The 12,917-nt window shown below is 41.3% G+C and overlaps 1 protein-coding gene across 1 annotated transcript; it reads left to right on the forward strand.

Moving 5' to 3' along the window:
• Positions 1-580: 580 nt before the first annotated feature.
• LOC117371355 (ubiquinol-cytochrome-c reductase complex assembly factor 1) lies at positions 581-12,447 on the forward strand. The gene is made up of 9 exons (XM_033967018.2): positions 581-834; positions 1,266-1,370; positions 1,706-1,813; positions 3,836-3,908; positions 4,102-4,159; positions 4,244-4,352; positions 8,481-8,558; positions 8,696-8,809; positions 11,602-12,447. The coding sequence occupies exons 1-9, from the start codon at positions 760-762 to the stop codon at positions 11,734-11,736; spliced, it is 855 nt and encodes a 284-aa protein (XP_033822909.1). The 5' UTR covers positions 581-759; the 3' UTR covers positions 11,737-12,447.
• The last annotated feature ends 470 nt before the right edge of the window (positions 12,448-12,917 follow it).

The following is a 12,917-nucleotide window of genomic DNA, read 5'->3' on the forward strand; positions in this document are numbered from 1 at the left end:
AAAAAGCCTGGGTTAAAATGGCCCACAGGCCTTGAACTTGAACGATGCGAAACACAGTTCAGTTCTAATTTACTGTTGATAGATGCATTGTTGGTAGTTTCATCAATTCCCCATTCATACACTGAATGATTACTTCTTCTGACTCACTTTTTCTGAATCAATTCAACATATTTTTAAAAGAAATGATTGTTTCTAAACCAGTTTGTGCAGAATATCCTATACAAAATCTAAACGTTTGAATATCTTTAAATCATTTGCATCAAGCCTGGGAGACGCCCCTGGGTCAGTTTTGAATAGAATATACCTCTATAATAGGCCTACTACAGTTTGTGAACCGCTGATTTATAATATAGACTTAAAATATCAATGGTGCCTATTATTTGGAGAAGTGTGTTAAACTTGTGAGCCCCTGGTGTCAGTTTACAAGTAGGACAGACTAGACCTGGAGCTGATTTACAGGGTTTCAGCTGAAAACGTATTAAGCTTCAAGTTATATAAGTGATATTAAAGGGCTACATATATTTAGGAAAAATCTAACGCCGCAGTAGTGTATTTAATCCTCCCTGCAGCTGAAACACGCAGGCGGAACCTTTCTCCTCAGGCCCGTGTTTCCGCACGGACCGCACTCGGCGGCGCACACTCTCGTTGACATTGCTGCTGCTGGAGGAGGAGGAGGAGGAGGGGAAGGACTCGCGTTACTAAACTTGAGGCTTTGTAGTGAAGCCGCGGGATTGTGGCTGTGTCTGGATCTGTGGAGTCATGTTTCGGCGGACACTGCAGTCTGCCGTAAAAAGCATTTTTAATGTGACTGTGTCTAGAGGCGCGTACGCAAAGGTAACGTGCTAACATGCTAATATTAGCTTAGCTGCTAATGGGATTTAAGTGGGTTAAGACGACACTTTGAACTTGATCATTCAACAAACATGTGCGGGGCCAAAGCAGCAGAGCAGTTTGTTTGTACAGTATTTACAGTATAAGACATGTGTCAGAAAATATCACGTGCTCTATTTGTTTATTTGACATGATACTTTGTCCCAGTTTTAAGATGATCTTCCTCTGAAGTTGCTCCATGACCCTGAACTCAAACACCCTCCTGTTTAGAACACTATAATGTTACATTTATATACTGTCCTTCAAATGTTAATGTAGAAAGAAATATGAACACACTAACACATAAATAATCACGACTAGTTTGACAAGCTCAGGTTGTCACATAAACTTCATCATTATGTGTTGATCTTATAACTTGTAAATTCTGTTTTCAGGTGTTGGAAGAAGGCTGTTTTGCTCGAGCATCTGTTGCATACCAACTTACCAGAGTTTCCCCTTCCACCTTAACACCATGTCGGACACTACACAGCACCTCTCAGGTACTCAGCACCTCTCAGGTACTCAGCACATCGTTTAACTACAGGAGGATGTCTCTGTGTTGAAAGTTCTGACAGAAGCCCTTATAATGACTATTACATCATTTTGATTACTACTAAAGTTGCATCAAACCTGACAGCTCATGAAAACCACACACTCTGTAGAATAGGTCAGTATTAATTTGTGCAGCTGCACTCATCCAGTAAAGGCCACAGTGTCCAGGTGTGTGATGCCATGACCTGAGAATGAGCCTGTGATATTTAGTGGACACCACACGCACAGACACAGTTTTATTAAGGACTTATTAGTGAAGCTTTTTTTGTTGTGAAACTTTCAGCTCCTTCATGTAAAACAAACTCCCCAACACACAGAAGAAGAAGTTGGGGCCTTTACAAAGCTCATTGAGGCCATGGGCTTTACAGGACCTCTCAAGTACAACAAATGGGTGAGTAATTTGTTTTGTTTTCATTTGTCAGTTTTTCTCACTTTTAAATACTTTCTTCTTGCACGGTTGTAGCGCTGGATTTTTGCACCTAAAATATATATTGTTGATGACTAGAGCTTCATGGTAGCAGTGGGCTAACACATTAGCAGATGCTCCTGCTGTTCCTAAAAGGTCCTAAATGCGTAGTACAGAAGCTGATGACGCAAATCTAACCCAGTCTTTGCCTGTGGGCAGCCCTGTTGTGTGCACTTGTGCTGACCTCTGCTGAGCTACAAAATCCCGGAGAATGTGTTAGGGAAGATTCGATTTAGGAGAAAAAAATTTGATATTATTCTTGGCTAGACAAGAACTACTTTAAAGCTCCTTTTCTCTTCAGTAAATAGTTCTTACCCCCATGAAGTGTATTGTAAAAGCAGCACTTTGTGACAAAATGTGACTACTGCCTGCTCTCTGTATAGAAGAGTAAAACATTTTAACAATCAGAAACTTGCAGTAAAGAGCTGTGTGCATCAGTGGATAAGATGTGCAGAAGTCGTTTCTTTTTCACTTCTCTGTCTGAAAAAGCCGTTCTCAAAGCCATGCATGTGAACACTAGCCATGTACCAAAGGGTTTATGAGAGTCACATGGACAAGTGGGAAAGATTTAAGTACTTCTGTTGAATTTCTTCAAAGTATCTGTCTAATCTCTCCGGTGCATTTAAGTTTATGTCTCGGTGACTGTTTGCAGTTGCATCCAGTGGGTTTACAGTGTTCAGAGTGAAGAATCTGAAGGACAGTTATGTGAGAGCTGGTCACAGGAGCGATGAGGTCGAGTCTCTCAGTGGGAGGCTTAAATCATAGACTGTCAGACACCACATACTCTCTGCAGTCAGCGCAGCGGGCCCCCGGCCTGTGTACAAAGGGTAACAACTGGGCATACAACATGGTGCCCTAACAAGACACTGAGTGAGAGCTTCTCCAACAAACTCTGAATGCCACGGAATGGAATAGCTGCTTTACTAAATCTGTCTTTGATGTTATAATGTTAATGCTAAGTAAAAGATATGCATTTGTTAACCTGCTGTTCTAAGACACAGCTATAAATGATTGTCAAGTTCTTCATCTACCTTTGTGCAATGAGGAACACACATTTTTTCATAATCCTTAGTACTTTAATGAAACTCTACATGCAGATCTTTCATTTTTGCTTATGACAAGATGGAGGATTAGTAACATGTGGAAACGAGTCACAACTCAACTGTATTACTTAAACCAGACCTGTAATGCAAAACCCACTTCTTAGAGCTTTTACCCATAGTTGTTTCCCAATCTCATTTCATTCAAGTTGTATTTGGTGTGATTTGTTTATTGATTCATTCACATTAGCACAGGCATAGTCACGTGTGTTTGTGTCCATTCTACAGTTGCCTGCCCCACACACACTCACAGTCCCGCTCCCTCAGTCCTCGGGGCAGTGCCAAGTTTGCCGCAGTTTTTTGTAATTAGATTGTGGTTGGAGTGAGCTCTGGCAGAGGTGTTTAGTTTGCCTTTAAGATAAGTGTATACTGTATGTAATAGTTTAACACAAATGTCACACGCCCCTTGTGTAGAGATGGTGCTGGGTGTGGCAAAAGTTTATATTTCAAACAAATAAAATATGTGTTCTATGTAGAAAATGGCAGTAACAGTATTACATCACAATCTCCTCTGAACATGCCAAGGACCACAGCCTTACTCTGTTACAGTTATTGGCTGCTTTTTGAACAGGGCTTACGTCTGTGAACAGGAATGTTGGTTGTTGTGTCATTTTAAGAGTCACGCTAAAGGTTGGCGAGCTGGACCAAAAGTTCTTCTTTATCACTGACCTCATGTCTTGTTCCTCATCAGGGTTTTGTTTTGACATCATTATTCTCTTTATAATTTGTGTGTCCTGGACAAAAGCTGCTGACCTGAGATGGACCTCGAAAACTAAATAAGTGCTCGTAGATTGAACAGCAACAATTTTACCCTTTTGTCAATATTTCTCTCATTTTTATTTTGCAGAAAATCAAGATAGCTGCCCTGCGAATGTACACGTGCTGTGTAGAAAGAGTCAATTATGATGAATTCTTTGAAAGTAAGTGACACTAAACTGATCGATTGTTTACACGATTAAAGTTCTGGGATTCAAAGATTTGTAGTTTGTGACAGATAACCAAATCTGGCACATTTTATACATGTTTTTCCTTTTGTTTTATTGACTTTTATCACTTGTCAAGAGGGCTCAAAGTGCATTCTGTGTGTGATGTAGTTTCTGTTGTGTGTTTCAGAATGTTCGCTCCCAGACACACTTAACTCCTGGTTCTTGGTTGCACAGTTACATGTTTGGTAAGTGGCTGATGTTTAGCATTATGCGGTGTACAGTTTTCAGTTAAACCCATGCGCTCATTACAGTTTTATCTTTGCTTTTAGGATGTGTTTGGTGCGAATGCGTCAGGAGGGTCGAGAGGGGAAATACATGTGCCGTTATGTTGTTCACTCGATGTGGGAGGACGTAGAGCAGAGGAGCAAAATCATGGGGGTGAGTCAGTTCTGTCCTTCATAAAACTGGTAAAAAAACAAACAGATATGACAATTTGAAACGGCTGTAATGAAGCCCCTTTTTTTGTCAGTGTTTAACTCTATAGCGTCGAATGCTGTCGTCACCGATAGACTCGCGGTTGTGGACTTTCCGTTACTGTAACTCCTCGACCAATTGTGCTTCATGTAAATTCAAATGGCGTCTCAAAGCAGAGGCGTCTTCTCTTTAAGGACATTATAGACCATTATATCTTGCTTAGACTTTTTTTTTAACCATAAAAATCATATTAAATGAAGTATCAGCATGTACTTTTGCCTTAACTGACTCTGCGCTCTGATTGGTCGTCTGTGAGGGACATCGTAAGCGCATTACCACAGTGACAGTAACATATTTAAAGAGCCTCATGCCTCTGCTTTTGAGACGCCGTTTGAATTTACACGAAGCACAATTGGTCGAGGAGTTACAGTAACGGAAAGTCCACAACCGCGAGTCTATCAGCGGAAATATACAGTTAATATTTCCTGAAGACTTTACACAAAAGCAGATCGGTTTATTTGTGCCATTATCACTTAAAATCTAATGTTAGAGCTGATGGCTCTTTAGAATCTTCCGTTTGAGGTGCGTGCGAGTTGTTTTGTTTGGTTTATGTTATCATCCACCTGTTGTGATTGAGGTTTAAGTCTCACACGAAGTGGATGGGCCATAAACTGAACCGCAAAAGTGCATAAACATCGTGTCACGCCCTTGTTTATTTTGTTCTCTTTTGTAGGGTTTTTAAACAGTTTTATCGTACGGTCAATATTCTGAATTTGCATTTCTTCAACTCAGTACTTGTGGTATATTATTGTTTTATACATCTCCCTCTTCTGCCTCCAATGCAGTGTACTTCTATAAACTTTATACAACCTAATGTAATGTCTGTCACACTCTCTTAAGTAAATATAATTATTACTGAAACCGCACCTCAGAATTGCACTCAGTTTGATTCGTGCTGCTTCTTGCAACGTAGGATGCAGACTCGGTTTGTGTAAGGTTTCGCCTCATTGTATTTGTGCCAGTCTTTCTCCAGTCAAACGTGGAGCCAAGTCCCGAGAGAGTTGTCCTGGCTGCAGCCCTGTGCCCACAGAGCTGCTCCTCTATTCTCTGTCACTGGACCAGCACTGACTTATGTTTTTGCTTTGCTGCATTGGGCATTTGAAAACATTTTGTCATACTTAAACCTGGAATTAACTGAAGCTGATTACTTACAAAAAACATGGCGTAGATTCTTGACATTTAATTGTTGAAGACAAACATTACTCTAATGAGCCAGCACACTTGCTTTACTATTGGAAATGGCAGGCACTATAAATCCATATAAAAACAAGAAATTAAAAAGTCAACCTGTGCTTAAGCCTCTCACCAAATCCTGTGTTCTTGACGTCACATAGAGCAGCCACAGCCAGCGCTGTGTAAATATCACCACACAGAACTCTTTTACATAACCAGAAAGTAGAGGGGAACTGTAGGAAATGGTGTTTTAACAGGGTTTTTCGTTTAGTTTGGCCACGCTCCACGCGGAATTTATCTTCAAAACTGATGAAGAAGCAAACACAAATTCAGCTAATGTTTTTTTTTTTTTTTTCCATTTATAAGAAAACAAAGCCTTTTCCCTTAAAAATACGATTATGCAGTGGTTTATTCTTGGAGACGCAGAAGATTATATCTGTGGGTTTCCGAATGAGGAGAAATTAAGACTGTTGCCATAGTGATTAACAACTTAAAATGAATTACTGTACTTTTTTGAATGGGGAAAAAGCAAAAAACAGAAGCTGAAACCTGTGAATCGTTAAGAGGTTTAAGTATTTGTATTAAAAACAAGAATGGCTTTTTTTTGTTTTGTTTTTTTTGTTCCAATCAGCATCTGTGAAAATCTTAGCGCAGAGTTTGGTCCCGTTACCCGCTGGAAATCGGCACGTTGCCTTTGCCTCCTACCGTGCGTCAGTCTTAATGTCATGAACCTTAAAATTAACTTTTGTCCTTGATGTGAACGTTGCAGGACGGCTGAGCGCGAGCCAAGGTTAAGCAGGCGTTTCAGAATGAGCCCTTCAGTTTTGCTCATTTGGTTTTGTGTGACAGAAGGAGGTCAGAGATGAGAAATGACATTGTGCTGGGTGAGCTCAGCGGTGTGTGCGCGTGTGCTGTGGGTGGAGCGCGGAGGTGCAGTGAGGGACTCTTTCTGCAGGTGTTTTCACAGCTGCCCATGTGAACTTTGGTCAGCGTGCTAAGGTATATTTTCTGTATATTCTTATTGCCTGGCACAAAATGTCAGAATTCTTCATCCAGTGCAAAGAATCGATCAAGATTTACAACTAGAATCGACAATAACCATCTACAGCAGTGTCAGGACTAGAGGAGCCTGTTTGGTTTCGTTTTGCTTCGTCACAAACGGCGCAGACCGGTCATAAAGAAAAACACAAGAGTCAGATTTGCACTACCTCAAGTCCAAAGTTACACTCTTTTCAACGCTATTTCACATTTAAGTCCAAGTGCGTCCAGTGACTTCTTTCATTTATCTTTGCTCAACTGTTTTATACCGATAGTCTGTTAATTTTTGGAAAGTTGATTGTTCAAGTTGCCGAGGGAATGTGGATGAATCTGTTGCTCTGAGTTTAAAAAAAAGAGGCAAACTGTGGGAACTTGAGGAACTTTGACCTCCAAACTACAAGTTCAATCAAATCTGGCTGTAGTCTCCCAGTATTTCAGTCTCGTGCTGCAAATCTTCAGAGAGGTTCAAGATTTTACATAAAAACTGCAGCCATGTGTAGTGGATGAACGTAATAGTCTTTATATTATTTAAATGGCTGTATCTGCTGGTTCCTCATCTTCCTGAAGCTTCTCTTAAGCGGTCGCGCACTCTTTGACTTCTCTGATCATTATTTTCTCTCCTCTGTCAGAAATTTTGAAATTATTTCCCTCCTTTTTCCAAACGTTAGCCTCAACAGAGCTTACAGGGACGTTTATAAGTTCAGAAATCTGTAATTTTCTGCTTGTGTCTTGACTTTCCATGCCTTTTGCACCTCACTTTTTCATGCGTTCAGTATTTTTCCTTTAGTCATTTCAATTTTGGCACAAATATTTATAGGTTGGTTTCTTCTCGGTTGCCTTTATCTGGTGAAACTTTTATGTCAGTAGCACCGTTGAATTTGCAAAAATGGCAACTTTATTTGTTTTAATAGTAAAGAATCATGAACACGTGGGTAAAATGGAGTTGTCAAAAGTACAGAGACTAGTAAAAAATTGTGAAATATCCAAAAGTAGATAATGATTTGAACAAGTCTCAACAAGTGGTATTGAAATTAGTCTGGAGTATCGAGCGTTTTCTGTAGGATCAAATTGGAAATCATATTATCGTGACAACAAAAATATAAAAATAAGTTGTTGGAACAAAAAAAAAGTTCTCACCTGATGCTGTGTGGTTCAGGAAATGCCTAAAACTAACGACTTTCTGGAAGAGCAGGCCGTGAAAAGCGCATGTATGTTTTTCCTGTTGGATTCGTGTTGTGTTTTCCTTTTTAAAACGCCGTCCTCTGCGGATTAAACGGGCACGACGTCCACGCAGTGTTCAAGTCGAAATCCTGCATCAGCGGCTTCTGTATTTGCACAAGTCACAAGCAGGAGCGGTGATTGGAGTCGCTCTCGGGTTTCATGATAATTGTGGAAAGGAGCCGTGAAAGCGCAAGCAATTATGAACACGGAGTAAATGACCCACGTCGTCTCTGCCTGAACTTCACGACGACATGTCTCACCGCCACGACATTGTTGACCATGTAATTCAGTTTGCCGTGTGTGTATGAAAAGTACGGCTGCTTTTTTTAACGGATAATTGACTTAAAATGAAAATATAAATGCTATTTTTGTGTCCTGTTGATGCTAGACACCTCAACAACATGGTAGAAGTTTAAAAAAAGTTTAGTTTTGTGTAACTTAGAACACAGATCATCGTTTAGAGTTGTAATTCGACCGATTAACGCGTGATTCGCTTTCACCACCTCCCTCTTCTCAGTCCACGTCACTGTACATCGACTCGGACACGTCGGATTTACTCTACGTCTGAAGAGCTAACCGTTCTGTGCTTTTGCTCTGCAGATCGACGCCATCCAAAGAAAAGAAGCCACAAAGGCGATGACCGAGACTTTCTATGCAGCGATATTTGGATATGATGAGGTGAGAGTCTGAAGTTACGAAGATGATGAACACGTTTCCCACTTTAAACGTGTCCGACGGGGGGTTGTGGCGTTGGTTCGATAGACGGTTTGTGCAGCGCTGATGATTAATGCGATTATGTTTTTGTAATTTCACAGGGAATCCTCTCTGATGACAGCGTGTTGGCTGCAGCTCTGTGGAGGAACCTGTTCAACTGCCAGTGTGAAGACCCCAAACAGCTCGAGCACATGGTGGAGTACGTGCGCAAACAGGTGTGTGCCACTTTCTTTTACCAATCTGCACCATCGCGTTTCATTTTTAAACAAACCTTTTGACACTGGTTTGGTGCTAAAGCGTTTTCAGGGGTGAGGATTGAGCTCCTGGTCAGTGATTTCTTTTGGAAAAGTGTTAACTGTGATGTTTTACCGTTACGCTCCGTGTGAGTCGGTGATGTCAGCAGTTTTCTACAGAGTTTGACCCTTCACATTTACCCATTTCCGCCTCACCCACCCCCACTGAGCACTTTTCCGAAACTTTTAACTCACCCCTACCCCTCCCTGCACTTTGCTGTATGTTTTCTTTGCCTCTGTGTGATTGAAAACACTCCTGGTTTTGGAAACACCTGCAGGCCTCCATCTGCCGCGTGGGCCGCTTTTTGTTTAACTCTGGTTTTCCTTTTTTTAGTGTTTACATCGAATACTCGCATATGTCTCAACCTGAACGCTCTCTGCTTGTCGTTAATGTCAGACACACCGGGTCTGATGATTACACGCTCACACGTACCTGCATGAGGGTCAAAGGTCATAAAGTCACTCTGAGGAGAAAGTCCTGCGTCAGAAACGACACACGAATGACACAAAAACCACCTCAGGATCGTGTGTGTCCCGCCTCTAAACTCAAACATGTTCAGACGTGTTTAGACTCATATATTTACCAGATGATTTCAGTAAATGTTCTATTATTTAGAGTAGAGCTGGGCAATGTGAGCGAAAAAAAGAATCCGTTTTTTCCTCATATCGATCGATCTTGATTTTCAATTCGATCGACTTTCATCTGATTGAAAACGTCTTGACTTCAAGCACAAAGAGCAGGGTGTTTGGATCACTTTAGTTTTATTTTGTGCTGATAGGACCAATAATAATGTGAAATATATTAAGCCTAAAAGCGCGTGCACATTACCACCAGCAGAAGAAACACGTGCAGATTCAGACTATTGCTCTCGACTGAAACGTATGCGATGTCCACGTGCTAAATTAGGTCTTAAGTTTGACTCGTAAAACCTGAGAAAATAGTAGTTTACTTTCCTTAACTTGGATTATAATGATACGAAATGGCTGCAGTTGAGAGCAATACTTGATGGGATGATGGGAAACACAAGAGAAAGGAGTGGAGAGATGGATGAGAGAGGGAGAGCGGGGCAGGCGGCAGTGCTCAGTCAGGAGGGAAAGAGACACTGGACGATTAGTCAAAACTCATGAAACTCGAGTTGCACGTGGAGATGGAAAGACGCGCTCTGTGACTTTGACCCAAACAGGTGAGCGGCGACTGTTCTTCAGGACCACGCGATCGCACCGCCGTAAACTTTAGACCTAGCGATTAAAATGCGCTCGTCTTATCGTCGAGATCAACCAAAGTTTTGATTGTGATCCAGCGAGCTTTTGATTTCGAGTGTGGTGGCGTTAACGTAATTACAAACCAAGAAAATACGCTTTTATGTTGTGCAGCAAACATTAATCCAGTGAGCCAGTGCTTTGTCACGATGAAAATGATCTTTGTTTTGTGATGTTTTATGTGAATATGGCACAGAGCCTTTGTGAATCCCCTGCAGTCGTGTCAATCTAAACGGCCTCTGAGGTAGAATACGTTTGAACAGATCTACTGTTGTGTTCCTGGTCGTGGCCTGAGAACATGCTCTTGGGTCTGCATGCGCCTCCTGCTCCTCTACACGGGGAAGGTAAACAGCTTGTCAGGTGAAGTGCCTCTGTGCCATTGACTTTATGCCCAAACAAACAGAAACGCGTGAAGAGCCAGGCCCCGCTCCTCCAAAAACACGCTCCTTTAACTCATTATTCACACAGACGTGATAGGCCTCATTTCTGTAAACTGTTTATTGAAATTACTGACCACATTTTGACATGAGATACAGTAACTTTACATGTTGTATCATTTTCTTGTATTAAATGTTCATTCACTGAGAGGATGTAGTTTACTGAACAAAGAAGCCCTTTGGTTTCTCAATGCAGCCATCAGCACCTGTTGATTTGGCTCTGACTGAAAGATGGAAGTATGAAGTGACTGAGGTGTGTTGGGAAAAAGTAGCAAATAAACAACAGTATTCAAGTAATTTATGTAGCGCTCAAATTTGCAGTAACCTGATTTGATCCCAAGATTTATGTTTTAGTAAAATGACCAGGTTCAGACATTAGTCTGACGCCTTAAACTGCCTCTATAACTAAAAAAGAGTCCAGCTCAGGACGGTAAAAAGTAGAGTTTTACTGATGGCGACTTCAACAAAAACATGTAAAACTAATGATTATATTACATTATTAAATCACAGTTCAGTTTTTTTTTTAGATTTTAATTTTGTCAGACATCACATAAATATGAATATCCTCAGATTTGTTGTTATTTTGGAGGTCACATGTTCATAAATGTCCTTGTGTCTTGTGTCTGCAGACCGCTGCCCCAGTGATAAAACTGACCAATCAGATTGTCCCTTACAGTTGATTGACAGACACCAGCACTGCTGCATTGGCTTAGTCCCGCCCAGGTCAGCGGTTTGCTCAGCGCTGGACCAGGCCCTGTCCTGTCATGACTGCACAGGCCACCAGTTGGCGCTAGATTGATTGTTTGAGTGACTAGCACTAGCTGGTGGATCACACATCGAATCACACATCGAATGCCAAAAACAATTAAGTTAAAAAACAACAACAACTTGATACTGAAAATTGTTACATTTTTTTGTGTGATTAAACTTTTATTTAGTTCCTGCTCTGGAGCAAAGGCCATGTGACCCTGAACAGCACTGAGCTGATGTAAATGCTGCTGTTTTGACTCTGTACAGATGCAGTTCATTGACGCGTTGGATGGAGACGACCTGCTGCTCACAGGAGAGGTCAAGTGGCGCCCTCTAGTGGAGGAGAATGCACAGAGTATCTTGAAGGTGACAACGCCGACGTACAACGACGCTGGGCTGTGAAACAGAGATGCAGAGTCCAAGTGTCCCTCCTAAAGGCTTCACGTGTTTCATCTTAAATCTGCATGTTCTCTGTAGCGTTAAACGCTCTGCTTTTCATTTCAACCATCGACTCACTTTCATGTCATCTGTTGTTTTCTTTTGCTGCTTTCCCAAATGTTATGGTCCAGGCCGAGGCCTCTTCGGGCGCCTTCAGAAGGATACTGAGCCTGGGATTCTTTTTTCAGCCAGACGTTCACACATTAATCAATGACCCCGACTATCTGACATAACCAGGACACACTGCTCCATCCCTTTATCCTGTCGGGTCTGAGAGCTTCTATATTCTGTGTGAACGAGAGAACAAACCTCTTTATTTATAATACTTCTATTTATACATATATTTCTGTACCTCATGTTTACACTCTGCTCTAGTTAAGGTGGAGGCTAAAGACTAAAGTCACTGCTCTGTCACTGTGAATTTAACTTTGAACATACGTTATACGAGGCAATCAGGTTTGTAAATGTTTCAAGTTAATGGCTCTTTCTTATTTCTCTGGTTTGCTGTACTGATATATTCTTATTTTACATAAAGTTTGTCTACAAAGCTCTCAGACCCACCAGGACGACGGTGCAAAAGCAAATGATTACTGTATTAAACAAGACGTCAGTTTTTAAGAAAATGTTGAATAAAATGTTGAATAAAATGTTCTCTGGATGTGAACTATGACTGTGCATTTGGTCACATTTCTAAAAGTGGCAGGTCTTGGGTGGGACAGGACTTTAAATAACATTTTTAAATAACATTTTAATCGGTGAGGATCGGTTCACTGTAGATCAAAATCACTGTTTTTTTTTTCCATGAGTCACGATAAATAATTGAAATAGGACATGTATGAGAACATCTTTTGGTAAACACTGGAGATGAAGAGTTAAAGCCAAAAGTTAAATTTGTCACTGGACAAAAAGTTGTAGGAGTGAAGACGTTTGGCTGATGGTCCAAGGCACGTCTGCAGTTCTGGTCAGATACTCCTGGACACGGCCGTGTCCAGGAGTATGTGTGTGTGTGTGTGTGTGTGAGTGAGAGAGACCTGTGTGTGTGTGTGTGACCTGTGTGTGTGAGACCAGTGTGTGAGTGACCTGCGTGTGTCATCTGTGTGTGTGTGGATACATTTGGTCAAGTGATCCTGACAAAGTGTCGATCT

The sequence above is a fragment of the Periophthalmus magnuspinnatus genome, chromosome 5, assembly GCF_009829125.3.
Source record: "Periophthalmus magnuspinnatus isolate fPerMag1 chromosome 5, fPerMag1.2.pri, whole genome shotgun sequence".
In the NCBI taxonomy this organism is placed as follows: domain Eukaryota; kingdom Metazoa; phylum Chordata; class Actinopteri; order Gobiiformes; family Gobiidae; genus Periophthalmus; species Periophthalmus magnuspinnatus.

What these genes read in the sequence shown, in the direction of transcription:
- LOC117371355 (XM_033967018.2), top strand. Translation starts at nt 760, where the DNA reads ATGTTTCGGCGGACACTGCAGTCTGCCGTAAAAAGCATTTTTAATGTG. An exon ending in CTCTCAAGTACAACAAATGG is followed by an intron (nt 1,814 to 3,835) that starts GTGAGTAATTTG and finishes TTTATTTTGCAG; the next exon opens with AAAATCAAGATAGCTGCCCT. An exon ending in GTTGCACAGTTACATGTTTG is followed by an intron (nt 4,160 to 4,243) that starts GTAAGTGGCTGA and finishes CTTTGCTTTTAG; the next exon opens with GATGTGTTTGGTGCGAATGC.